The sequence below is a fragment of the Lissotriton helveticus genome, chromosome 1_1, assembly GCF_964261635.1.
Source record: "Lissotriton helveticus chromosome 1_1, aLisHel1.1, whole genome shotgun sequence".
Lineage (NCBI taxonomy): Eukaryota > Metazoa > Chordata > Amphibia > Caudata > Salamandridae > Lissotriton > Lissotriton helveticus.
In genome coordinates, this window is record NC_136057.1 from 1,394,762,256 (window position 1) to 1,394,789,661 (window position 27,406).

General features: G+C 43.4%; 1 protein-coding gene and 1 long non-coding RNA gene across 2 annotated transcripts in view; one reads left to right on the forward strand and one right to left on the reverse strand.

The window, feature by feature from the left end:
* Window positions 1-27,406, forward strand: part of LOC144825601 (coiled-coil domain-containing protein 159-like) — a 209,675-nt gene that overhangs the window by 133,244 nt on the left and 49,025 nt on the right. The window contains exons 8-9 of the mRNA XM_078684169.1: window positions 3,208-3,403; window positions 5,912-5,979. Coding sequence (XP_078540295.1) covers window positions 3,208-3,403; window positions 5,912-5,979 — 264 coding nt within the window. The remainder of the gene's footprint in view (window positions 1-3,207; window positions 3,404-5,911; window positions 5,980-27,406) is intronic.
* Window positions 1-27,406, reverse strand: part of LOC144825757 (uncharacterized) — a 223,084-nt gene that overhangs the window by 20,956 nt on the left and 174,722 nt on the right. The window lies entirely within an intron of this gene.

Consider the following 27,406-nt stretch of genomic DNA (forward strand, 5'->3'; position numbering starts at 1 on the left):
CAAATGGATGATTTTTGCGATTTGCACCGTTTGCGATCGCAAAAAGCTTTGATGCATGTGCCTGTAAGGGTTAAAGGTAATGGTAGCAGAAAAGGTAGGTTATATTTTAAGGAACGATATAGGTTAAAAAAAGAAAACGGAAATTATTAGTTTAAGGAAATAGAACCCCCACAATTAGACAATTATTTCAAAGATCCAGATTAGAAGTCGTTAAGTTATTGTAATATTGTTTAAAAAAAAAACTAAAATCCCGAGATTGATCACCCTAAAATAATAATGATGCTTAATATGTAAGTGAATAATCATCCTTTGACAAAAACGTAGAATCTTGCTATTTGGAGTCCAGATTTGGAGTTCCGGTTCTATTTAAAATTTGGAGTTTGGCTGAATTTCAGATTTATAGTGCAGGTTAGATTTCAGATTTAGAGCAGTGAATAAATTTCTGATGCAAAATTCTGTTTGGTATTCAGAATTGTAGTATTATTTGGATTTCAGTTTTGGAGCAATATTTGGCTTTCTGATTGAGAGAGCTGGTGGATTTCTACTTGCACGCTGTCAGATTTGAAGTGGTGAATGGATTTCAGATTTCGAGCAGTGGTTGGATTTCCGGTTTGGATAGCTTGAAGGATTTTAGTTTGAGACCTGGTTGGATTTTAGAGTTCATGGTGACTTGGCATTTTGTCAGTTTATTTATTTACATTGAGATACAAAATAATTCAGGTTCATTAAATTGGAACAGCATAACCATTGAGAGGGAAAAAAGTTCAGCTTGATGTGGGTAGACAGTAAGGATTAAGGGAATCAGCAATGAAAATGGAAGTGAAAAGGATTTTTTTAAAAAGCAAAAGATTAAACAGGCAAACGAGGTATTGGCCAATTACTGATAAATAAATGTGAAAAAGGGTATTTTGCAATTTACCTTAGAATTCTTATTATAAAAGCTCCTATATTATTGTAAAATAAATTATCAAAGTGAAAGCCCAAGTTTAATTGCTTTGAGATTAATCACGCTTGATTAAATTCGAAGTGATTATTGATCCTGAGATAAACACATGCAACTGTGCTAGTTGCGTTTCGTACAGAGCGCTGGTTGTATTCCGTATTTAAACTGCTGGTTGGGTTTCAGATTTGTAGTGCAGGTGGTTCTTCATATTGAACGCTGATTGAATTTGAAATTTAAAGTAGTGATTGGATATAAGATTTGAAGCATTGGTTGGATGTCAGATCTGGAACACTGGTAAAATGACTGATTTTAGAGCACTGAATACATTTCAGACTTGGAGCTCAGATGTAATTCCAGATTTAGAGTGGTGGTTCATGGAATATGGCCAATATATAGCCACTCACATAGGGCCCCATTTCATCAAAGAAAAGTGAAGGCACCAGTGTTGTAGCCAGTCATCCATGACCTCCCACGTATTTGACTAATTATTCTGGCTGGTCAAAGCCTATTCATTTGATCAAACCTGAGACTCCCCTCACAGCTGAAGTCACTGTGGTCAACGATTGCAGCCAACTTGTGCACCCGCCTTCACTGTTAACTGCATTTCCAGTACCCCCATGCATAGTATATTGGTAAAGTAGGTGGAATATGTTCCTTTACCAATTAACCGTCACTCTCCCTCCTTTTATCACTCTGTCATGCCTAGTTATAAGTTCCTTCTTCTTGACCCCTACTCAAAATTAATTCTCTCACCCCCAAAGGATTGTTTTAGATCTGTTCAGACCGGGCCATAGCACGGAGTCTGCTCTCCTGGCCACTACCGAGTACCTCCGGACGATCTTAGATGCCGGTCAAAGTGCTGCGCTGATTCTTCTTGATCTCAGCGCGGCCTTTGACACGGTGTCCCATGACATCCTTCTTGATCGTCTGGAGACATTCGGAGTATCTGGCTTGGCTCTAAAGTGGTTCCATTCTTTTCTTAAGGACAGATCCTTCCGGGTCTCAGCACCCCCTCTAAATCTCATCCTATTGCACAGGGAGTTCCGCAGGGCTCTGCGTTGAGCCCATCTCTTTTTAATCTTTATGTGCAACCTCTAGCGACAGTGGCCAAAGAGTGGGGCCTGACACTGGTGTCGTACGCCGACGACACACAGTTGGCCATCACTCTCACGGAAGGCCCGTCCATCTTGGCTTCTAGATTTAAAAACGGTCTCTCCGCAGTAGCCCAATGGATGACGGACAACTGTTTACAGCTTAATGCTGGAAAAACAGAAGTGCTACTCCTTGGTAAAAACACCAGCCATTGGAATGAGCACTGGTGGCCGTCTTCCCTAGGCACCATTCCACCTCCCAAATCCCTAGTTAAAAATCTAGGAGTGTGGATGGATGCCTCACTCAACTATCAGACCCACACCAAAAAAGTAGCTGGCACCTGCATCGGTTTGCTGAGGAATCTCAGCCATATACTGGGCTTCTTTGATGCTAAAGTCCGCCAGCTTATCATCCAAGCAACCATCCTCTCGCGTTTGGATTACGCCAATGTTCTCCTTTTAGGCGCCAACAAAGGAGAGATAGCACGACTTCAACGTGTACAAAACTCTGCGGCGAGAGCCCTAGTCGGCCTTCCTCGTAGATGCTCGGCCAGAGCTACAATTCGCAAACTACACTGGCTACCTGTTGATTCCAGAATTAAATTCAAAACCCTTATCATGACTTTTAAAATTCTCAAACTCGACAATCCTATACTGCTGCGACCTCTTCTCACCCCTTACGTTCCATCACGCAACCTGCGGTCTTCCAACCAACATCTCTTGTGCGTCCCGCGCACAAAACTTTGCCGCATGGGCGGCCGCTCCTTTAGGGTTTTGGGAGCCAAGCTATGGAACGATCTACCACTAAACATTCGCTCCATAGAAAGCTTATCTGCTTTCCGAAAAGCAATTAAAACTTACCTATTTCCCTCCCCTTAATTCTCCCTCACTTCTCCCCCTCCAGGCTAGGGTTTGTGACTTCTTTAGCGCCGGGACGCCTCATTGCTGGGGCAGCTGTATTGCGCTTTACCAAATATAGAATAGAATAGAATGCTACACAGCCCCTCTACTATTTTTTTGCCTGACTTGATCCTACCTCTTGCTTCCATACTGAAGTCACCATCTCTGAACCCCCTGCCCCACTGCATTGAGGACCATCACAGTTTTCATTAACCTTTCTCCTTTCGCCTTGCAATCCTTCCTGTCTTGTTCTCTGCCATGATGTGTTCCCAGAGGAGGTGAAGCGGATAGGGAGCCCAGCGAGTGAAGACAAGTTGGAATGCCTCATGGACCAAAAGATTCAAGATGTCTGGCGGTCCATGGCGAAAGAAGTGTCCCACCTGCAGGAGTACATCAAACAGAGAGCCGACATTGAGCAATGCAACAGGAACGAAGCAGTAGAAAACCTGTCGCAGGAAATCCAGGAGAGGTGATTCTTTTTTGGGGGGAGGGGGTTTTACTCTGCTGTCTGTTACCAAGCAACTGAATGTGAGTACAGAGAAATGTAAATACAGACAGCACATTTAGAATAGACAGCACAGGAAAAGGACCCTGGAGAGAAGTGACACCCATAGAAGTGGGACTAGAAGACAATGAAGGGCTAGGGCTAAGGCCATACTGGAGTAAGAAGGAAATGTCAGAAAGGAACAGCAGACAGGAGAAGTGTAGGGTGGCTGGCAGCGACTGGTACACGACGGGCAGAAGAACCAAGGCTGTGGGGTGTGGGTTATTCCCTCTGATGTGCTGTACAGAGGGAATAGGCTAAACCCCAATTGCAAGCTTCACTAGATACTACCAAGGTGATGGACTCAGAGACGCTCATAAGAAGTATAGTAAAAATGCAAAGTTATTCAAATTGGAATCCTTCAGTGTGGTTGCTGACTATTAGAGGTTCTACTAGGACGACCGTGCTATAACCTGGATAACACTTTGCACAAAAACAGTTAGGACAAACTCACATACATACACAAGGACAAATACCAGCTGGAGACACAACTAAGGGGAATATGTATCAAGCCCTTTTCCCTGTTTGCGAACGGGAAAAGGCCTTTTGGGATGTATCATCCCAAAAGGGTATCGCAAAATAGGGAATCGCAAAATTTGCGATTTCCTATTTTGCAAAAGCATTTAAGGAATCGCAAATTGCGATTCCTTAAATGCGATGTAACAAGCACCCAAGTTGTGCAATTTCTCATTAAGAATTCGCAAATTACCACCAACTTCAAGTTGGTGGTAATTTGCGATTTCTTTGGAAAATGCACTTTTTGGCATTTTTCAAAGTGCCATGTGGCGCACATACATGCCCTTATGGCATGTATGTGCGCCATATGCACACATATGCTAACTTCAGGGGTGCATCAGGGTGTCCTTATGGCACCATTGCACCCTTGAAATTATTCTCAATTTGCGATTCTCTAATTGCGAATCGCAAATTGAGAATGTCTTTCCAATAATTCCTATGGGCCTCCTGGCCCATAGGAATGAATGGGAAGGTATTCCTTAATTGCGATTCGCAATTTTCTAATTGCAATTAAGGAATGCCAAGGAATCGCTAACTATTTGCGAATTATTAATTAGATCTTGTTTGCGATTCTCAAATAGCGATTCTCAAAAAATCGCTATTTGAGAATCGCAAATAGAGTATTTGATACATATGCCCCTAAACCATTTGGAGCATTTGCTCTACGCCACCACGCTGGGTCTCTGGAGTTCTAACAATGAAAACTGTAGGTCCTAGGACCAGGTGAGAACACATTTGGGAGAGCGAATGGAGCAGAAGGGAAGTGAGGGAAACAAGGCTACTCGTTGATTTGGGTTTGAAACAAAGTGAGACAGCTTAGCATGGATACAAGGAACACAGGCTAGTGGGAAACAAATTGAGAAACTGCTAAAAGGTGCAAATTGTGAGGATATTGGAAACCTGCAGGCAAAGTGAAGGAGCTAATGTGCAGATATGGCTAGCAACTCAGCAGAAATAGAACAGAATTAATCACTGCCTAGCCAGCACATGGAATGGAATTTGTAGCTAAAATACCAAACCAAAAACCCTTGGTGCTTGCAAGCAAAAGGAAGCTTAAAAACTTGGAAACTTGGATGCTTGAGAACTGGGAAATGCTAGCTACCAAAATATCCTGTAAAAAATGGTTCAAAGAACCATAATGGAAGCATAGCATGGGACTTCAAAACAGGGGTACCAACCCACTGGATAACTTTAGCGTGAATCAGGAGTAAATATATCCCGAAGCAATAAACAGACGTGATCATTCCAAGGTTTAAGTACTGATGATTAGAGTGAGGTACGGGCATTGAATCCCTTAATGACCACCATTCAAAAACGAAATCTTACACATGAAATCCACAAGAGGAATTATTCTGCTAGACTCTTGTGCTGTATACAAACTCACTGAAAGTAAGAGTTAGAGAAGAGAGGAAAAGTATCTCCTTTACTGTGTTCGTTGATCCAACAAGCATTATACCTGATATACACTTTCAACATCCCCATCACATTAGGTGCATACCATATCTCCTGCTCGGATCGTCGTCACCTCTGCAGCTGATCGACATCTTACATTACATTAGAGTCTCACGTCACACCTGTGGGCGGATCTATTATATCCTCATGACACACCCGTGGGTAGATCTCCAATTGGATTGTTTTGTCTCAGCTATGGGTAGATCTCCTCTTAGAGCTTCTTATCTCACATGAGAGTAGGTCTAGTTTACCCATCATGCTGGTGGGTAGATCTAGTACTACACCTTCCATATCACCTGTTGCTCTGGTACCTGGGCCTGTCAGCAGCTGATATACACGCAAGGGCCCCATCCACCCCCGGACACACGCATGTGTAGCCATCTGTGACATAATTTGTTGTAAGCTACTATTGCTCAATCCAACGGCTGTCATCTATTTTTGTTTTTACCCCCTGTGGATGCACAGCAAGAAATTCTTATGGGAGGAACTGGAGAGTCTGCGAGCTGACCTGGAGCAGGTTCAAGTAAAATTAGGCAAGTATTTTACATGTCATGTGGGCACTAGCCTAGATGTGCACTTCTGCTGCCTGCAAGGTCCCTGTTTTGTGTGTGAAGAAATGATGGCACTGCTGCATGTGCGCTGCCTGTTCTGCATCATAGGAAATATTGCACTACTGCTGCCTATGCAGCCCTGTTCTGTGTGTGAGGGAAGCTTATATTGCTTTTGTCTGTTCTCAACTGATTTTGTCGGCCATTAAAAATTAAACGCTGGTGTCTGCGCTGTACCTGGTGTGTATGTGAGGGACATTCTGATTCTGTGTGTGAAGGAAGCGTGCAGCCTTTATGTCCATGCTGTTTGTGTTCTTTGTGTGAGTGGGGGCTGGGGGTTGCACTTCTGCTACCTCTGCTCTACCAATTGTGTGTGATGGAAGCATCACCCCCTCACAGGCCAGTATAAGATGGCAGAGTGTGCACTTTTTCATTTTTATGTCTCGCCTGAGCCAGCGCATGCGCTGCAAGACATTTAGTAAGTGGGTTTTCAAAGTGCTACCACACGCTTTTTCTGGCCTCAAGCTTGCGGTTATGCGTGCGTGCACGCGCGCATCCACCATCTGGCTTTTTGTTATGGCTCATTAAGCCTTACAGCGCGCTGCTCACCTTTAACGCTCCTCTGCCCCTTCCCTGCCGCGTCTCGCGTTAATGGGAAACACATGTGCAAACGCGGTGATTTCACTATTGCCGTGGCAGGTGCTCGCGTGTGCACCACTTTCGAAGCCGGGCTTCTCTTGTTCTATGCAGTCGCGCACCTCAATGAACTTTCGCTCCACTATTCGGCTTCCATCCGTTGACTGGCTCTCTGACTCCACTGGTTGACTTTGACAGTAAGTTATCTATAATCAGTGGAAACAGGGCTGGTGAGATAAACAGACTTCTGTTGCCGCGAGCCACTCGGTCTGTACTTTGCGTCACGAGCGTGTCGCCTCCTACGCCCTCCTCCTTTCAATACGGCTCTGTCACTCTGCTGCCAATGTTGGCTCGCTTGTGTCATTAACGCTTCTGCTGTGCTCTCACAACACAACTCAACAGGGCTGGCCCGCCGGTGAGTGTGACGTGCTACCCTTCCAAATCTTCACTTACTTGGAGCCCTGTTCCGTCTTCTATGCGGGTAGCAGGACTGGCAGTCTGTCCCCTCTTCACCCGCCACAGACTGGGCTTCATTGCCATTTAGGAAGCCGGGGGCACAATACAAGCACCGAGCTGCTGACAGGGTTCTGAAAGAGCATGTGCTTTGTCCCACTCCGATGTGGGTTTTGGCGAAAAGTAATCCATCAAATAGTTTCAAATATTTTTACAGTTATGGAATGTGTATTGTGTAGTGTATTATTTGTGTTTTCTCTAGGCATTTTGTCTTTTGCTAAAATGCCAAGAGGGCGAATTTTTGCTTCAGAAGGAATAGTTTCCCAAACCATGAATATGTGAGCCTCAGTGCCTGCTTCGTTGTAAGAATTTCAATGCATTCTTTAACGTTGTAAATCCAGTCAAAAGTGGTCTCTGATTGAATGAAGGCTTGATTTTCATCGCTGCCGAAGGCGGTGTTTGTGTTGCGTCGTTAGTCAACTGCACAGTAGCGAAGTCACCACTGTCTTGCCTCCACAGTTTTTTTAAGGGAGGTTTTGTCGGAAGGTTTTGTCTCCATGGTGAGATTAGGAAGGGTGAGCGTGGTGATCAGACTGTTTCCACATAAAAAAATGTGTAGACTACCTGGGAGCTTCTATGGGAGAGCTTCCCTGCTCGAAGCCTGGATTGAAACGTGACAGCCATTGCCCAAAGTAACGACCCTTATGTATCACACACACTGATATAACTGCTTAAGATTCCGGTGAAAACAAGTAAATATTCCCAAACGACATGAAATAGTTAAAACCAGTCCCTTATTCTTTAAAGTTTTCATCTAATCCGCCTAATCTACCTTTTTATAGTTAAATTGGGCGTGCATTTCAATGCAAGGCATCCTTTTTTTACAACTTTGATAGGTGGAGAGGTATAAATATAAATCTTTTACATCTCCTGAATTTAGCAGTAGTGTATTATAGCATTTATATGGGGCTTCATGGCAGCAGTCGAAGTGCATTCAAACAGAATGTATACTTTGAACCGAAGTACAATGGGATGGACCGTCACTGAGTGTGGGGGCGAGGTCAGAGACGTGACAAAAAGAAGGAAATGTTTGTCAACTATTTTGTTTACCTTTCACCTATATATAATGCAAACATCGTAATGAAAATAAATGCCAGCTAAACTAATCTATGAAATACGTTGTTCTGCTTTAAAAGCACCGTTGGTTAATACATTCACTTACGATCTCAATGTGTCTACCTGAAGGGTTCCCGATTTTAATCTTGACTGATGCACTGGGGAATAGTGACATACATATATTTATAGCTGGCGTCAGAGCCTGTGACAGAAAGTACTGTGAATATGCAAGTCTTTAGTTAAGAAAAGGAATTACACACTGCAGAATGGCAATTGCTGACCTTTGATGAGCTGGTAAGACCGTAGGGGTTAATTCCTACTATACCACACACTGACTCGTATCTTGCACACTAACTGCAACGCTGTGGCAATAGAACGCCAAATCAATGCTGTTGTACAGAACCTCACCGTCATGTGCAATATGTGGAGACTTATCGTCTGGTTGGCAAAAGCTATTGGATACCACATTCAGTCAGGGCACAAGTCCTAAACAAGCATTGGCATAGCCAATAGGTCTCGCCTTTGGGGCCTTATAAGTGTTTAACCATCCAACAGTTAATGAGGTTGCACCAAGGACATTGTGTTGCTTAACTAAATACTTATAATGTCCCAAAAGCGAGACCTATTGGCTATGCCAATGCTTGTTTTATTTCTTATGTAGTGTACACATTCTCTGTGCCAATCACAAGATTCTCTTCTAGAAGTGGTAATAAATATTTAATGGTGGGAGCGAGTGGCTTTCAGCTGCCCAATGCTGCTGAAGAGCATTTTGCCCTCTTTTGGCTAGAGGCCACTGGTCTACAGTAACCCCTAGTGCTACACCTTCACCCAACTCCAAAGAATTGGTGGTGATTGAGGTTTCTAGTCATACATTCAGTGAAGGTATACCCCAATGAAGATCTGAGGCGTAAGCCGACTGTTGTTGACCATTGCTGACTGTTGCTTCAGACTAGTCCAGAAGCAAGAGGTGGTCATGTCCCTGATAATGTATCCAGAGCTCGTAGAGGTAGAGGTGAAACAATGTAAACCTACCTCCTCAAACAACCAAAAAGCCAGAGGTACCAGAAGCTCCTGAATCCTCCTGAGATTAGTCTGTCAATCAGAAGAGTGAGAAACCGGAAGCATAAGTAGAGGCAATGAATTTTGGAGAGGGAAGGTACGTTTGGCGAATCCCTTATATTTTGAATCTTCAAGAGGGAAAGAGTGTTCACCATGAACTTAATATTAGATAGAATGTCTCTAACCCAACTGAAGACATCTGCTTCATTAACTGAGCAGACAAGACACCTCCTGCCAGTGTCCGGCAAGTACTTCTGCTTCATGCTTAGCACTGTCTGCATCCCAACCAGAAGTTCCAGGTACACTCTTGGTAGTCCTGGGCATAGTTCCTTTTTACAACATAGTGGCGCTATTTTAGAACAGAATGTGGAAATATGCCTCCTACCAAGGTTTGCTCTTAAAATTCCCTAGCAATCATATGCTTTGCCTTTAGAGACTAAGGGCCCGATATATCTTAGCGGAGAGGAAACTCTGTTGCACCAGTGATGGAGTTCCCTCCCCCAAAGATTATGATCAGATCACCCAATTTAAATACAGGCAGAGCAGAGTTTGACGACAGCGGAAACTACTCACTCTCCACTGTGGTCAAACTCTTCTGACGGCTCGACGGAGTAAGGGCCGTCGGAGTTTTGCTTAATTTAGATGGGCAGACATATAGCCATTTTCGATTTCCTTCACTGCCGGGAAACGGCCACTACAACGCGGCCGTTTCCACGAATACCTTAACCACGCATGCAGTACAACGCATGCGTGGTTTCAACGAAAGCCTTTACCACGCATACCTTTACTACGAGGTTTGTAGTAAAGGCATATGTGGTAAAGGTAAAAAGTAAAAAAAGGAGGGGCTTGGGGGGGTCTTCCCCCCCCCAAAAAAACTCACCAGCAGTCACGTCGGGATATGCAGATAATCAGCGTCGTTTAAGAGAAAACGGAAAAAAAACTTCAGCTTCCTCTTAACGACGTATGACGTCACCACGCAATTATTCGATGAAAAGCTAATGCGTAGAAATTCCATTCCGTTGTAACGCATGCGTGGTAAAGGTATGCGTTGCAACGGAATGCGTTGTAAGAACATACAACCTCACTGCCAGGAATAAACGTGGAGGTTAGAGGCACTGAGAAGTGCTAATTTCTCCCCTTGCCCTGGGAGGAAACTCCCATGGTGAGGAGGGCATTGTTTTTTTAATTTTCAAAAGCAAATCATGCTTTGAATTTTTTTTTGTTGAAAATAGCAACAAAAAATAACTTTGAGGTATGGCTCTGTCATGTTTGAAGGAGCCGTTCGGCAAAGGTGCAATGCATTGGCAGGTACCACCAGGACGGCAGTTCCTGTCAATGATTGAAATGCCTGTTGTGCCAGCAGACATTTCATAATTTGGCGGGTGGCACCTCCATCAGGGTGCCAAAGTAATTTACTCTGTTGCTCTGGGGGAGGGCGGGCTGTCTACCAAATTATAAATCAGGCCATAAGCCTATTTTCTTAGTTCTCACCCGAAAATGTTGAGATGGTAGAAACCTGCAATAGAGTTTTCATTTTCTGAAGGAGGATGAAGGGGAGGGTCCAAGCTGGAAGATGGGTCAAGTCACACTGAACTGTTGACTGGAGGGATGATCTTGAATTAGCCCTCTCTGAGACCAGCAAGTCTTTCAGTGTCTTTGAATGCAACCCTGTGTCTGTGACTGCCTTAGCTCTGGATCTTGTACATATGATGATGGTTAGAAGACTCTCAGCCCCCAATCCTCTTGGGTAACTTAGACAATTAGGGCTTCTTGTTAGGGGTTGAAAATCGCCTGTTGAACTGCCTGCTTCTAGTGAAGTTGATTTTGCCAGGAAGTTTTATTTGTCCCTATATCCTGGAAAATTGATGTGTGTCGCCACCCAGTTGGCAAAAATAGAAGCCTCCCAAACACTAACAAAACCAATAGATGATCCACATTGGAGGGAGGTGGAGACTGTAGACTTTACCCTAGGGATGGATACTTCCAGGGCATTGTCAGAGCTTTTTCATAAAAGGACTTTATCAGCTTCTTATCTTTAGCATCCTGTTTGACAAGCTCGATAACTTCTAGCAAAAGAATGTTTGACTTAAATTGTAAATCTCAAAAGTGATGCCGCATCACCCTTCCATGACCACATACAATATTGGTGTCCTGGCACCACTTCAGAACCTGCCACACAAGTTGCTGGTTTGAGACCATCCGAATCTCCAACAGATGGCAATGTCAGATATTTCTCCATAGTTTCACGAATTGTGCCACCATCCTTACTTTCAACCTCAAGAACAAGCAAGGAATGGAAATTTCTCATTAACAGGCTGTGTAGAAACGTTACATTTCAGAGTGTATGGAAAAGATGGCTCCTGAGTGATCATGTTTAAGGGCAACCTTCTCTCTCTCGTCAACCGGATCTATAGACACTGCATCTTCCGTAGCTACGTTGGTGCATCCTGCCAAGCTGAGAGGAAGGCAATCCACCATTGTTTCTGCAAACTCTTCAGAAAATCACTGCACGGGGTATGGGTCTTCATCAGGAAAATGCATCATCCACAGCTGTGAGATCAGAAGATTGAAGAGGCTGAAGAGCATCCCGAAAGCCCTCATTGGAGAGCACCTCTGCTAATACGTCTCTCTTAGTATTTTTGCTCCAGGAATCACAATCCTGCTTTTTCCTCTGCATCTGACCTAACATTCCTCCTCTGGATTGGTTTACAGTAGGAGGAGGGACGGGTTATTCGGTGTGTAGAGCAGCATTCACTGTGGCTTGAATTATGGCTCCTCTCACTTAGAGGGCAGAAACTGGGGCTCAGAGATAGGAGCCAGAACTGAGTCAGCTACAGGCGAGGTTGGTTGATTAACAGGATCAGGAGAATAATGATGCTCCTTACAGTGTTTGCAGTTTAACAAAACAGGGTCTTGGCTCCTACCACAGCAAGGCTAAGCCAAATATATGTAATAAACAAAACAAATGCCAATACTGCATTTAACTTTCTAAAGTCTGCTAGAGCCCATATGAATAAAACATACCGGTCTGTTTGATATAACGTCACTAGTTTATTAGTTTATTTATTCCACTAGTTTACAATTACTTATCGCTTTTTTTTGAGAGAGACAAAAACTTTTTTTGCGCATATACAAAAATTCACCACTGAATACAATCTATAATAATAACAAACAATCACTATACATATTTACAACTCATCTTCTCCAAACTTACAGTCCAATGCATTCATTCTACAATCATACCGCCCTCACAAACATAATGAAACAATAAAATGTGGCTTTTGTGTCAAAACAAACGTTTTTCTAAACACTTGATGTGCCCTAGAGGCCGTTTCAATGCAACAGTGTTACATACAAATGTTCAATTGGAAAAATATCCTGAGTTTTTTTATATAACAACGTCCTTCTAAACCTTATTTATTGACACTAGGCCACCTACAGTCGATGCGTTTCGAACTCCCTAATTGTATAAAGTTTTGTTTGTATATCAACGTCTCCTTTATGTTTAGAATATCGTGACTTCACCACACGATCCCCACATTGGGATTCGCACCATGTTAGCAATAAGGTAGGCGGACCTCAGCCGGCCGGTGGCGGCATATTATCTTTCTTAAAATGTAGATATATTGGAATAGGTGACTTAATCTTACACAATTATCTCTTGTTTTATAGAACTGTTGGGTCCTGAGGAGAATTCCGCAATTAGGGAGTTCGAAACGCGTCGACTGTAGGTGGCCTAGTGTCAATAAATAAGGTTTAGAAGGATGTTGTGATATAAAAAAACTCAGGATATTTTTCCAATTGAACATTTGTATGTAACACTGTTGCATTGAAACGGCCTCTAGGGCACATCAAGTGTTTAGAAAAACGTTTGTTTTGACACAAAAGCCACATTTTATTGTTTCATTATGTTTGTGAGGGCGGTATGATTGTAGAATGAATGCATTGGACTGTAAGTTTGGAGTAGATGAGTTGTAAATATGTATAGTGATTGTTTGTTATTATTATAGATTGTATTCAGTGGTGAATTTTTGTATATGCACAAAAAAAGTTTTTGTCTCTAAAAAAAAAGCGATAAATAATTGCAAACTAGTGGAATAAATAAACTAATAAACTAGTGACGTTATATCAAACAGACCGGTATGTTTTATTCATATGGGCTCTAGCAGACTTTAGAAAGTTAAATGCAGTATTGGCATTTGTTTTGTTTATTACCTTACAGTGTTTGCAGCATGAAAGGCACCTCCTCTCCCTATAGACGAGTCAGTGACAAGGTTCCATTCCTCAACGTCCTAGAACGTTCATGGCCCTCGATCGCATAGCGTCAGTAAGAGAAAAGAAATACTCACCCTCCATATGCAGCGTTCTTCTTTTGAAGCCACGTTCTCCACTCTGTCCTCTGTATAGAAGTCATTATTCATGACCCAGAAGCAACTCTTCTTTTCTTTGTAGCATGAGGGCTGGGAGCTGCTCAACATGACCGGCAACGGTACTGGGATAATGCACCTGCACAGTGAGTCTTCTTACAGGCCAGTGTCCTCAGATGATGTCAACTACCAAAGGATCCTGCAAAGCGGAAGCAGCAACTAGAGAATTCCAATCAAATCTTCAGAAACCAAAGAAGAAAACATAATTAGTTAACCTTACCCGTACCTTTGTCCCCCTGCCAAATATACCTTCAGTAGGGACAGGTAAAAGAACCAGACAGGGCTTTTATTAAAGGGGAAGAACGCAATGCTTTAAAACGTCGTTTGTTATTGGTTGCTTACCAATGCTTGTGAAGCATCAGTAGAACCTCATCATACGTTAGGACTGTGATGAGGATGATGAGTTAGCGTGACAATCGTCTTGGTTTTTGTAGGTTTGGCCCACATTTGGGTGGCCTGTCCAATTCCCTGCACTCAGCTCATGTGGGAAGAAAATGCCCCTCTTTTTGCTGATCAGGCTAGCTGCCTGGCAGGGAGACCACATCTAACTGTTTCAGTCACATATGACCTGTGAAACATGCACCTGACTGTGGCTGGGAGGGAGGGTCTGCGGCAGAGGAGAGATCCAAGAGATGGTAATAGGGAATGTGGACACCTGCAGTAAAACAACCCTGAATGTATGACTGAAAACCATACTTGGAATATGCCTTTGAGTGCCTATTTATGAAGCCGTTTGCGTTGCTCTTACACTGAGCAATGTGAACCCAAGAGCAAAGCAGACCTTAAGACTGATTTTTGAAGCCATGCAAAGATACTTTGCTTGGCTCGGAGTGGCTCTAAAAATCTGGAGTAACACAAGGCAGCGGAAATCACAGAGTTGTGTTACTCTGCCCTGGGAAGGAGTTGCATGTGTGTTCCTGTTCCCATGCAACTCCCATAGATTTTGATGCATCTCCAGGTTTATAAGAACTTGTAAACCTGGGGAAAATCTTACACCTTCCCAAGGGTGGCGTAATGAGGAGAAATATCTCTATTTTCCCTATTTCTTCCGGATTATATCTCTCAATATTGTTTGTGTGCCAAAAGATTTCCCTCCCTGCACAAAAACAATCCTGCATGCAACACAGGCACCCTTGCACCATGATTCAGGGGTGCCTGTGTTTGTGCTAGGCAGCCTTTTATGCACCACTGCATGGGAAAGACAGGAATGCGCCGTATTCCATTAAATACGGCACATTACTGCCCTTTACCTGTCATGCAGCGCAGCACAGCAAGGTGACTTGCCGCTCTGCACTGCATCACAAAGCTCATAAATGAGCCCCAGGTGTTTCTTCCACTAAGCCTCCCTCAATGTGCACACCCATTGTCAGAACTAGTGCCAGAGGCATAGGGAGAGTATGATTTACCCAAGATTGAAGAGTTTGCTTAAGTGGTAGAGCTGAGATTGTAATGCAGTACTGCTTATAGCAAATGCTATTACTTTACCACCATATCCACCATACCCATAATTAACACCCAGACCCGTTTGTTTTGTTGCTTTGGTTTGGTTTGGTTTGTTACCACAAACGTCCTGGCATCTTCAGGGTTGATTATAAAGACTCCCAATCTTGGACAAAAAAGGCACCATAATAATAAATTCAAAAGATGATTGCACGATAATAATTTGACCAAATGGGGAGGCCAGGATTTGAAAATGTTTTTCTATGGTTCCACAGTTTCCAAATAGCCCACTTGACCACATCTGAGGTGGCAGTGATTCTGAGGGGAAGGCCAGGAGACTACCCTTCCTATAGAAGTCTCTGTTTTGTGAGTCCTGCACAGATTTATAGTTCATTGTTTATTTCTAGCATATGTATGTAAAGTGGTAAATATGTTAAATCTGGTAGTGGTTTCTGCCCAACCAGTAAATTGCCCACCTCATCAGGGGTCCTCTCAATGATTTTTGTTATAGCACTAGGTACCTGTATGGTGCCTAACTCTAATCCGCTGTTCCAGTATTTCCATATAATAGAAAGAACGGCAGAAGTAGATTGTGAGACCCTTTCCTTAGGTCATGGGGCAATAAGTAGTTACTGGGGATTATCAGTAGGGTATACTGTTGTTTACAACGGGTGTTTCAGGTCTTAAAAATATTTTATTCCTTTTCGGTGACGGGGTTATTCAAGGGGTTTTTTTCAAGTTCAAAAGTTAGCTTTATTCGGTTAAAATTTAAAAAAATCAAAGCACAGGTCAGATTTCATAACTTCTCTAACACATTACAGATAAAAAGAACATTTGGTATAATTCATAAGCCAAATTTATCACATTCCACCATCGAACGGCACTCTTGGGGTTCAAATAAATAAGTTAAAAAGGCTTGTCACACAGCAAGTTTTCCATTTAAAAGATCTATTTTTCATAACAGAATTGTCACACAGCAAATTTTCCATTTAAAAATAAATTTAAAAAAAAATCTATTTTTCATAACATGAATAAAAGGAAGAGGACAGGCAGTGCTATTACTTAAATGTATTCCTTCGCCTGATGGCACCTGAGATATAACTAGCTACCCCAAAACACACAACCGTGGAACCAAGCAATTGCAAGTAGGCTAACGCTGGCCTAACTTGCTCAAAGTTACAGCCCCTTAACAGTGGTAAAATAAATTTCCTGCGTAATGAAACATAAAAATCACAGAAAAATACCATATGAAGGGTGTTCTGCTCAGAGAAATTGTCACAGGGACAGGGAACCAAAGACCCCTCCTTAGAAAAGCCTTTAGGGAACGACAATAGCCATGGGAGCATGTTATACTTGAACCTTATTAACACAAAGAGATGATATGGTTTATTTATGTAAGTCAGGTATGGCTGAATCTCTCTGCCTGAACTCAACATTACAAAACTCCTGACTGAGGGGTTTGCCAATTCCCCTTCCTCCCTTATCAACATCAACCTACTCAAAAACGGAGACTTCACGGCTCTAATGGCCAACTTACAGAGAGCTCTAGGGTTCAAGAACAATCAGGACAGCCCAGTGAGTCCATTTGGGTCTTAATGTAACAGAACCACGGGATATCAAGGCCTTTATCTAAAGACATACAGTCCTGAATATTCAATTGGTTCAGGTTAGGTGACTGCTGTGCCCAAATTCTTAGCCAACATAATAATGGGGCTACAGTGATCTGATCTGAAATAAAACCAGCACCAAGGTCCTCATGAATATTAAAAGTTGCAGTAGAGGCAGGGAGCGACAACAGTTTACGAGAGAAAACATTTTCTGCTGTTTGAATGTCGTTAGAGTCGGTGTAGCCCATACCTCACTCCCATATAACACCATTGGGATACACTTAGCGTTATAAATTTTCATGAGGGCCGGGAGTGGCTTAGAACCTAACCGACTTGCGAACCCTAGTAGTGCCCCGGTCGCCCTGGCAAGGGTGTTCTTTTTGTGTGCACGCTGTATAACCCATGATCTTCTTTCGTCAAAAAGAACCCCTAGATATGGGAAGGCCAGAACTTTCGTAAGTTCTAGACCTTTACAATAAAATTTTACCTTTTAAGCCCGTCCCCTACCAATTGACATAGAGTGTGACTTTTTAAGATTTGTTATTAAGTCTAGAGAGTCCATAAAATCAATAAAATAATCTAAAAGAGATTGTAACCCTTGTGCCGTCCTTGCCACCAAAACTGCATCGTCTGCATACAATAATGCAGGGATCGTTTTTGAGCCAGCTCTTGGGACATCCTTACAAGATAACATTAAAGCATCTCCCAGGTTACTAATATAAAGCGTAAACAACTGGGGGGCAAGAATACACCCCTGTCGCAGCCCTCGCTTAACTGGCCAAGCTTCTATTAGGCTACCATTCTCGTTATAACGAGCCGCTGCCGAGGTATTTTCATGGATAGCAGCCAGGAAGGATATCAGTGCAGGTTCCAATCCTATACTATGAAGGGAAGCCCAAAGCTTTTGCTTCTTTACAAGGTCGAAAGCAGTGGACAAATCCATAAAAGCTAAATGGATATCCCCCTGCTTGGCGACTACTTCCCCATAACTAGATGCAAATTAAGACATTGGCCCGTCGTGCCCTTTCCCTGTCTGAACCCATACTGTAGGTCCGAGACAATGCAATTCTTATCCAGCCAGTCTGTGAGTCGGGCTAGCACGGCTTTCCCCATAATCTTGGCTGCAGAGTCCAAGAGTGAAATTGGCCTATAACAGGCCGGATCCTCTCTTGAGCCCTTTTTAGGGCTCGGGCCTTAGACTCCACGACGTGGAGGCGGAGCTTGCGAGCCCTAATGTGTTCAATGCAGAAAGGGCTCCGGCTGGCACATTCCTGGCACATTCCGTAGTTTTTAATGGCATGTGCCTAGTGATTCGTCTTCGCTGTGATGTGTATTTAGAAACGTAGATGTGATAGGCTGTAAGTAATGTACGCGTGCCCGATGTGGCATATTGTGTGCGAGAACGAGCACGGCAGAGTGATTAATCTTAATTAGGAGCTGTCAGAGGGCCCGTGTAATGCAATCCAGATGGTGTGCACGTTCACCATCTAGCAGTGCGTTTGTCGGGCGCGCGTCAAGCAATGCGTGATTTTCTGTAAAGTGGAATGGGGCTGGTGAGTCACAAAGGATAAGCAGAGGTGGGTGTGTGGGAGGTGGAAGCCCATGTCAAGCGCTTGGAGTCATCCCGCTTCTTGGCGCCGAATTGAGTTAATTGGGCTGGGGCAAAGGAGGGCGCAGGACAGAGAGAGTTTGCAAGAATGTACAGTCAGACGCCCCCCTCCTCTCCTCAGTCCAGCTGCAAATGTATGTTTCAGAGGCCAGCACTGCTGGAATTGTGCCGGGAGGGGCTGTGACCGGGCACGCGCGTGCCAACCCCGTCCCTGCGAAAGCAATGTCTGCCCTCTGGACCCGTTCCACAGGGGGGGGGGGAGCAGAGGGGCCGCGCGCCACAAGGGAGGCCAGAACGAGGGGGCTGGGGGAGGGGTCAGGCACTGGCCAGGGGGACCATGAAGCTGAAAACAGTGTCGGCTTTCAGTGAAAACACACAGAGGTGCCGGGGCCCACTCTGGAGTGGACGTTATAACATGATTTGTGGCTCCTGTCCTGGCTGAGAGTAGAGTGGAGGCTCTAAATAACCCGCAGAGCCCCCACCCCGGCCCCGATCCTGATAAAGGATCAGTCTGTGCGGATCCTTATATGATGAGTGGCGCACGCAGCCTGTGCACCCTGCAGCAGCTGAAGCCCGAGGCGGACTCGGTGAGTAGGCACAAGTGCGGGTTAGTCTGTATTTGGATAACACCACTGTCATAACTCCTTTGAGCCCAGGTGTGGCAAAAATAAATTTCGCACTTTTCTGTTTTTGCTTCAAATCCCTTCCCTGGGCTCTAGGTATTCCTTTCTCTCGTGTGTGAAAAAATGTGAAAGCGCTGTTTTTTTCTGTTGAATTAATGGCGCTGGTATGTTTGTCTTTCATCCACGGTGCCGGTAACTGCCTGACTCTCTGATTAGACTTTGCTTTATTTGTTTAAGTGGAGTGAAAGTGAGCGTATTAAAAATATTTGTACTTTTAAAGTTATAATTAACCTGCCATGATGGTAGTCGTAAGACATTAGTGATTTATGACATATTGGTAATTTATAATTTACATCCTAAAGTGACGAATACTGAAAATGTACCCCTCTCTTAAGAGGCCAGTTTTTGTACAACTTTTGAAAAACTTTAGCCATGGGCGAGTTCTGAATTGGCTGATGCTTGTAATATTTTAGGTGGCATTTTCTGCTGCTGTCATGGGGTACTAACACAAAGGTTATTACTTTGTTATAGATGACGCATTATAACACCTCCTTTATAGTCCTGTGATGTAGGTACAATTTAATTCCACTAGGCCCTAGATGTAGACCGAATCGACTTTCTGCCTATTAATGACTATTGTAGTGAGGTTTCAAGAGGCGCCTCTGGTCACACCGTGATTGCAGAGATGTGGTTGGGGGTGCTGTGCCAGAGAGAGCTGGGTTACACTATGATACAGGAGGTGTATTGGCATCATCCTCTAGTGAAGGGTTGGGTGACATCAATTGACGTAAGTCACACAACATACAAGTACAGATTTTGGTTGCACCGAAGGCCCATGCCATTGTCTTAGAACACACACAGTGTCACGGTAGTGCAAGTTCGCATTCAACCGCAGGGATATCGGATTCAATCACATAGTTTGAACTTTGGTTTGACCCAGATAGTTATGGGATATGTCCGTGGGCAGAATTTTTTCAAAGTAGTGAATTTTCAACCGAAGGGAGGACAGGCGTGCATTGTAGTTGTTAACTGGTGCTTGTGTGCATTCTCGAAGTGTAACATAATATGCATTTGCAAAGCTCACCATCACTCCTGGGTGCTGAATAATACGTTTATTGTTAACCAGTTCAGTGGTGCTCATCTCATTGACCTGAAGGATGAAAGGGGCTTTTCTTTTCTGTGAGCTTGGTGCACTTTCCATTCCAGTGCCGAAGACCATCAGTAAATGTCGACACAAAATGGCAGCATTTTTCGTTCAGTGCAAACATGAGTGTCCAATGTAAAGTGTATATTTTGTTTTAAGCGATCGCATGTATTTGTATCGGGTTTTGTTGCCCCTTTATGTTTTTGCTATGAAATAATAAAAAATGTGATTTAAACCTGGAAATAAGCAACTGTTTATGTTGCTATTTGGCTAAATAGGCGTATGCGCCTTCTAGTGCCACAAGCCATTTATCTACTTACAATAGATTATTCCTTTGTCTGCCCCAGGAAGGCAGTACTAATCCTTCCTTTACTTGAAGATAGTTTTATTTACTTGATCTAATTCAATCATGATGTACTACCCTTTTTGTGACAGTCTCATTCTACATGTGTACTGCACGTTTATTCCAATATATGAAATCACTTTATGTATGTGTGTGTGTGTGTGTGTGTGTGTTTCCTGTTTGTGTCTTCTTGACATAGCATCCTTTCCTTCACACTAGTAGTTCCACCTTCATCACACACTTCTGTTGTCTTGCCACCGCACATCTAGTGAGTAGAGTAGTGAGTAAAGTAGTGAGTGCAGAGTAGTGAGTAGAGAAGTGAGTAGTGAGTAGAATAGTGAGTAAAGTAGTGAGTGCAGAGTAGTGAGTAGAGTAGTGAGTAGTGAGTAGAGTAGTGAGTAGTGAGTAGAGTAGTGAGGTGAGTAGAGTAGTGAGTAAAGTAGTGAGTGCAGAGTAGTGAGTAGAGTAGTGAGTAGAGTAGTGAGTAGTGAGTAGAGTAGTGAGTAGTGAGTAGAGTAGTGAGGTGAGTAGAGTAGTGAGTAAAGTAGTGAGTGCAGAGTAGTGAGTAGTGAGTAGAGTAGTGAGTAGTGAGTAGAGTAGTGAGGTGAGCAGAGTAGTGAGTAAAGTAGTGAGTGCAGAGTAGTGAGTAGAGAAGTGAGTAGTGAGTAGAGTAGTGAGTAGTTAGTAGAGTAGTGAGTAGTGAGTAGAGTAGTGAGTAGTGAGTAGAGTAGTGAGTAGTGAGTAGAGAAGTGAGTAGTGAGTAGAGAGTAGAGTAGTGAGTAGTGAGTGCAGAGTAGTGAGTCGTGAGTAGAGTAGTGAGTCGTGAGTAGAGTAGTGAGTCGTGAGTAGAGTAGTGAGTAGTGAGTAGAGTAGTGAGTAGAGTAGTGAGTAGAGTAGTGAGTAGAGTAGTAGAGTAGTGAGTAGAGTAGTGAGTAGTGAGTAGAGTAGTGAGTAGTGAGTAGAGTAGTGAGGTGAGTAGAGTAGTGAGTAAAGTAGTGAGTGCAGAGTAGTGAGTAGAGTAGTGAGTAGAGTAGTGAGTAGTGTAGTGAGTAGTGAGTAGAGTAGTGAGTAGTGAGTAGAGTAGTGAGGTGAGCAGAGTAGTGAGTAGAGTAGTGAGTAGTGAGTTGAGTAGTGAGGTGAGTAGAGTAGTGAGTAAAGTAGTGAGTGCAGAGTAGTGAGTAGAAAAGTGAGTAGTGAGTAGAGTAGTGAGTAGAGTAGTGAGTAGTGAGTGCAGAGTAGTGAGTAGAGTAGTCAGTAGTGAGTAGAGTAGTGAGTAGAGTAGTGAGGTGAGTAGAGTAGTGAGTAAAGTAGTGAGTGCACAGTAGTGAGTAGAGAAGTGAGTAGTGAGTAGAGTAGTGTAGTGAGTAGAGTAGTGAGTAGTGAGTAGAGTAGTGAGTAGTGAGTTGAGTAGTGAGTAGAGTAGTGAGTAGTGAGTAGAGTAGTGAGTAGAGAAGTGAGTAGTGAGTAGAGAGTAGAGTAGTGAGTGCAGAGTAGTGAGTAGTGAGTAGAGTAGTGAGTCGTGAGTAGAGTAGTGAGTAGTGAGTCGTGAGTAGAGTAGTGAGTAGAGTAGTGAGTAGTGAGTAGAGTAGTGAGTAGAGTAGTGAGTCAAGTAGTGAGTAGAGTAGTGAGTAGTGAGTAGAGAAGTGAGTAGAGAGTAGAGTAGTGAGTAGTGAGTGCAGAGTAGTGAGTAGAGTAGTGAGTCGTGAGTAGAGTAGTGAGTCATGAGTAGAGTAGTGAGTCGTGAGTAGAGTAGTGAGTAGTGAGTCGTGAGTAGAGTAGTGAGTAGTGAGTAGAGTAGTGAGTAGAGTAGTGAGTAGAGTAGTGAGCAGTGAGTGCTGAGTAGTGAGTAGAGTAGTGAGTAGTGAGTTGAGTAGTGAGGTGAGTAGAGTAGTGAGTAAAGTAGTGAGTGCAGAGTAGTGAGTAGAGAAGTGAGTAGTGAGTAGAGTAGTGAGTAGAGTAGTGAGTAGTGAGTGCAGAGTAGTGAGTAGAGTAGTGAGGTGAGTAGAGTAGTGAGGTGAGTAGAGTAGTGAGGTGAGTAGAGTAGTGAGTAAAGTAGTGAGTGCAGAGTAGTGAGTAGAGAAGTGAGTAGTGAGTAGAGTAGTGTAGTGAGTAGAGTAGTGAGTAGTGAGTAGAGTAGTGAGTAGTGAGTAGAAAGTAGTGAGTTGAGTAGTGAGTAGAGTAGTGAGTAGTGAGTTGAGTAGTGAGTAGAGTAGTGAGTAGTGAGTAGAGTAGTGAGTAGAGTAGTGAGCAGAGTAGTGAGCAGAGTAGTGAGTAGAGTAGTGAGTAGAGTAGTGAGTAGAGTAGTGAGTAGAGTAGTGAGTAGAGTAGTGAGTAGTGAGTAGAGTAGTGAGTAGAGTAGTGAGTAGAGTAGTGAGTAGAGTAGTGAGTAGAGAAGTGAGTAGAGAAGTGAGTAGAGTAGTGAGTAGAGTAGTGAGTAGAGTAGTGAGTAGTGAGTAGCGTAGTGAGTAGAGTAGTGAGTAGAGTAGTGAGTAGAGTAGTGAGTAGAGTAGAGTAGTGAGTAGGACATCACAGGCAGCAGCTGTGCAAGCTTCTTACACTCACAAGGAGACCACAGGCAGCTGAGGTGCAATCTTCTCCCACTCACAAGAACGACATCACAGGCAGCAGCAGTGCAAGCTTCTTACACTCACAAGGAGACCACAGGCAGCAGAGGTGCAAGCTTCTCACACTCACAAGAAGGACATCACAGGCAGTAACGGTGCAATATTCTCACACTCACAAGGAGATCACTGGCAGTACACACCACATGAACACACTCCATAACACATAGCAACAATACATTGGCATTTACAATGCCATTAGCTCGAACTCAAATAAATCCGAGCCCGATTGCATTTCTAATGCTTGTTAAATATTGGGATTATAACTGCTTTGGCCCAAGACATGGGAAAGCCGACTTTGGTCGCAGCATTAAAAACAAGAGTTAAGATCCTCGCCCATATGGTGGGGTCTGCCCTATTAAGATCAGCCGGCACCCCATCTGGGCCTGTGCTTTCCCCTTTGATGTAGACACAATCGCCTCCATAACTTCCTCCTCTGTAAATAGGATTTTTGGGGCATGAATAATTTCCCCATGAGGAGTGAGCAGCGGCTGGCTAACATCAGAGTATAGACCACTAAAGTGTTCCACCCACCTTTCAGGAGGGATAAGACAGTCTTTGACAGTGTTGGCCGTCTCATCAAATAATGGGCTGTTAATCACTCTCCAAAATTGGGTACTGCTTGTCAGGACACTTGCTTGGCTGAGTTCATCCCAAGCCATCTCTTTTAACTGGATCTTCCTTGTTTTAATTGCATTTTTATAAGCCCTTCTGGCCTCTGCGACCATATTAATGTCCCTAACAGGCTCTTTCAACACCCCTAGCAGTGCAGTATGCGCGGTGATACAAGCTTGGTCAAACCAGTTTTTATATTTCTTTGGCCTTGGTTTACCACGAGAAGTCAAGTTGGCCGCTACCTGTTTCGTTATGCGGTCAAAGGCACCTAGAATTTTCATTGGCTCAGAATTCGCATTTAAACATAAACTAAAGTCTTCGGTTTGGCTACTGTATAAGTTAAGGAAATTCACTGGGGAGATTACCTCCCATCTTAGCCTTCGACCCTGATCTTTTGCAGCTATATTAGAGTTAGAAATAAGTGCCAAAGGTTTCATATTTACATGGGCCAGAATGTTAATGTCCATAATGAGGGGATTATGATCACTCAGACCACTCTGTGTTACGCAAAATGTGCCTATTAGGTCCGTCAAAGGGCATGAAACTAAAATATAATCAATAGTGCTGGAATGACCTTGCCCTGTATAGGTTGGGACCAGGCACAAGGTTTCTAATTGTGTTGGGCAGAACAAATAGTAGGCAGATAAAAGACTCTCCAGATAAGCCCCATTCTTCGTGTGTTCAAAGTGGGTTACCCCCTGCGGGCCGTACTCATCTTAAATACCGTTCCATACAATTCAAATGACAAACGTGAATATTAAAATCGCCAAGAATTAAAAGATGGTATGGCGTGTCATCATTGGCATCATAGTTATCCAAAAAAGTAGACAATGATCTTAGGTGCTCCAAGTCATCTGTTCTTGAAAAAGAATTGTAAAAATGTACCACCAACATAGCTGGGAGGTTGTCACCTATGAGTTTAACAGCTAAAATATTTGGGGAGCTTGTCACTATCAACTCAGGCCTATACAACAGTTTAAGGCTAAACAATAACAAAAGACCCCCCCCCTAGGTCTCCCCATCACCGATGGTTCAGCATTTTTTCTAATTGAACAATACCCGTCCAAATAGTAGGAATCATTTGCGTCCCAGGTTTCCTGCAAAGCGATAATTTGATGCGTTGACAGAAAAGCCTCCCAAATTGTATCCCCCCTTTTCGACTGCAGCCTGGCAATATTCCATGAAATAATCCTTACTTTATTCTCTGATCCGGTCTGCCCCGTTTGTTTTACTACCAAATCTGCTGGGGTCACAGGGTTTGGGAATACAATCTGGTGTGAAACCACTGCGTCAAAGTCAGGCATTGTGGTTGGGGATTCCCTTTCTGCCAATATCCTAATTATTGGTTGCTTCTCTATAGGTGCATCCATAACTTGCAGTCAACCTTGTTCGTCTGAATTGGGCAGGGCCTCAAATCTATTTGAGACCGCAATAAGCGGAGTAAACTCCCCTTGTGACCTCACGAGGGGCCTATAAAAGTAACCCAGTGGGAGAGCCACAATAGAAGTGGCGGTTAAAAGATGATATTTTGCTTCAAGAATTGTTTGTGCAACTACAGGTCTTCTAAAGTTAACAATAACACAATCCCCCCTATCTTTTTTTGTGATTTACCTAGCCATGCAAAGGGTTATTAATTTTGTAATCCTCTGGCCAATTGCGAGCAGTCATGCCTTACTTCAGGAGGTGGCAAATTCACTATGACATAGTAAACTCAATATACTGTTAAATTTAATATTTTCAAATTAACTGATTTAGAGGAGGGGATTATGGAATTAAACCCACCAAACAAACCCTGTGACTCATAATGCCTCCCCACACCAACGGCTGCCCAACAAATATCTTCTGAAGTGTCTGCAAGCACAAAGAGCCTCCATGCATCCAAAGTGTCTACATGTGTGCAAAGTGTCCTGCGGTTAAGGTAATGGAAAGTTGGCCACCCTAGAAAGAATAACAAAAGGCAATTGCATAAACTGACAACGTGGAAAAAGAGGAGAAAGGTATGTAAAGTAGTACAGAAAACAGTGGATCAGAAGCTTCACAAATACCAAGTTGTGGGCTGTATTGGAGAAAGAGGAACCTCAAATGCAAATTAAGAATGCTTATGCTTATATGCCAATAGACCCAACTGAGGCGAGAGACTCCCGATTTTGTAAGCTAAAAATGGCCTTCTTTTAGCTACTGAAATTGCCTTTGCTTCAATAAAAGTCGTGGGGAAAACACAATCCCCATTTTTTCAAAATCTATCACTTTCTTGTTCTTGTTCTGAAATGTTGGCATGTATGTTTATGTGGAAAACAGGTTACAGTAAACAGGGTCTGGTGGAAAACAACTTAAGGTATGTGTGGGAAAGGTCGCGCATGCACAGAATCCCACATCACTTCTATTTTTAACAATAGAATCCATTTGAAGTCTGGCCAGAAGGGGGGCCGCCATTTTCTTTGGATATTGGAATATTGGAAGGTAATAGGCGAGACGGTGGTGTAACCTACTGCAGCAAATTGCTACAAAGGTGTGGGGAACTCAGTGTCGTACATTTTAGGTCAAACCCTACCAGACATCACAGCTGTCTGATTGCTAAAGACTTCATGGGTACATTCTGAAAGCTGACCTAAGAATGGATTCCACCCCTTGCTTACCATTGGTTTTGTGGTTTGTAACCCACATTTGCTTGCTTTTCTTTTGCTGGCTGTATTTGTTTTAGGCTGTCCAGCTTGAGTTTGTGCCTCCAATTGCCCAAACCTTGTTTACTTAATTCTTCCACAAACTCGATTTCTGTAACCAGGCCTTTAAATCTTGTACTTATATCTTGTTACATTTACTGTGCATTCAGAGACAGAAGTCAAATGTCAAGCTCTGTCTTCCGAGGGAGCTTGGTGTTTATTTTATTTAGTGTTTTATAGAGCGCGAACCAGACCTGTGAGGGTATCAGAGCGCTTTACAGTAGTATCAGGTGGGATACAGAACAAAGGGGGGAGGAGAGCCAAGTGATAGGGACACAAATAGATACAGTATATGGCAAAACAAACAATCATAATATCAGACTACTTTAAGGGATAGGAGCAAAAACGATGCAATAAACTAGAAAAGCAGTCTCATCCTCCTGAGATATTGTTCAGAAGTGCAGGGTGGGTAACTAACATAAGGGGAGGCAGCCAAGGAATAGTGCAGTGATGATAGGCCAAGTCAGGTTGAGGGGGTGATTGTAGCGTGAACTTTAGGAAAGGAATTTGCCCATTAGGAAAGTTTTGGTCTCCTTTTTGAAGTGAGCTAGAGACGGTATTCTTCTAATGACGGGTGGAAGTGAATTCCATATTCTTGGGGCGGCCCCAGAGAAAGACCGATTGTATGTTCTTTTTTTCTTGAAGCGTGCAGGTTGGAGCAAAAGGGCTCTGACGGACCGGGAGTTTCTGGTTCCTCTGGATAGCACAAGTTTCTGTGCGAGAAAAGCAGAGGAACTGGAATAGAGAGCCTTGTGGGTGATGCAAGCCAGCTTGAATTGGATTCTGGCCTCAAGAGGAAGCCAGTTTAGAGCTTTAAGGTGGGGCAAGATGTTGTTGAACTTCTTAGAGCCAGTTAGAAGTCTGGCGGCGGTGTTGAGGTAGGCTTTCAAGGGTGCCAGAGAGATCTTGGGTAGGCCTGTGAGGGTGGAGCAACCATATTCTAGTCTAGAGATGACTAAGGCCTGGATTGCCGATTTTAGATCAAGGGGGTCGAGGAAA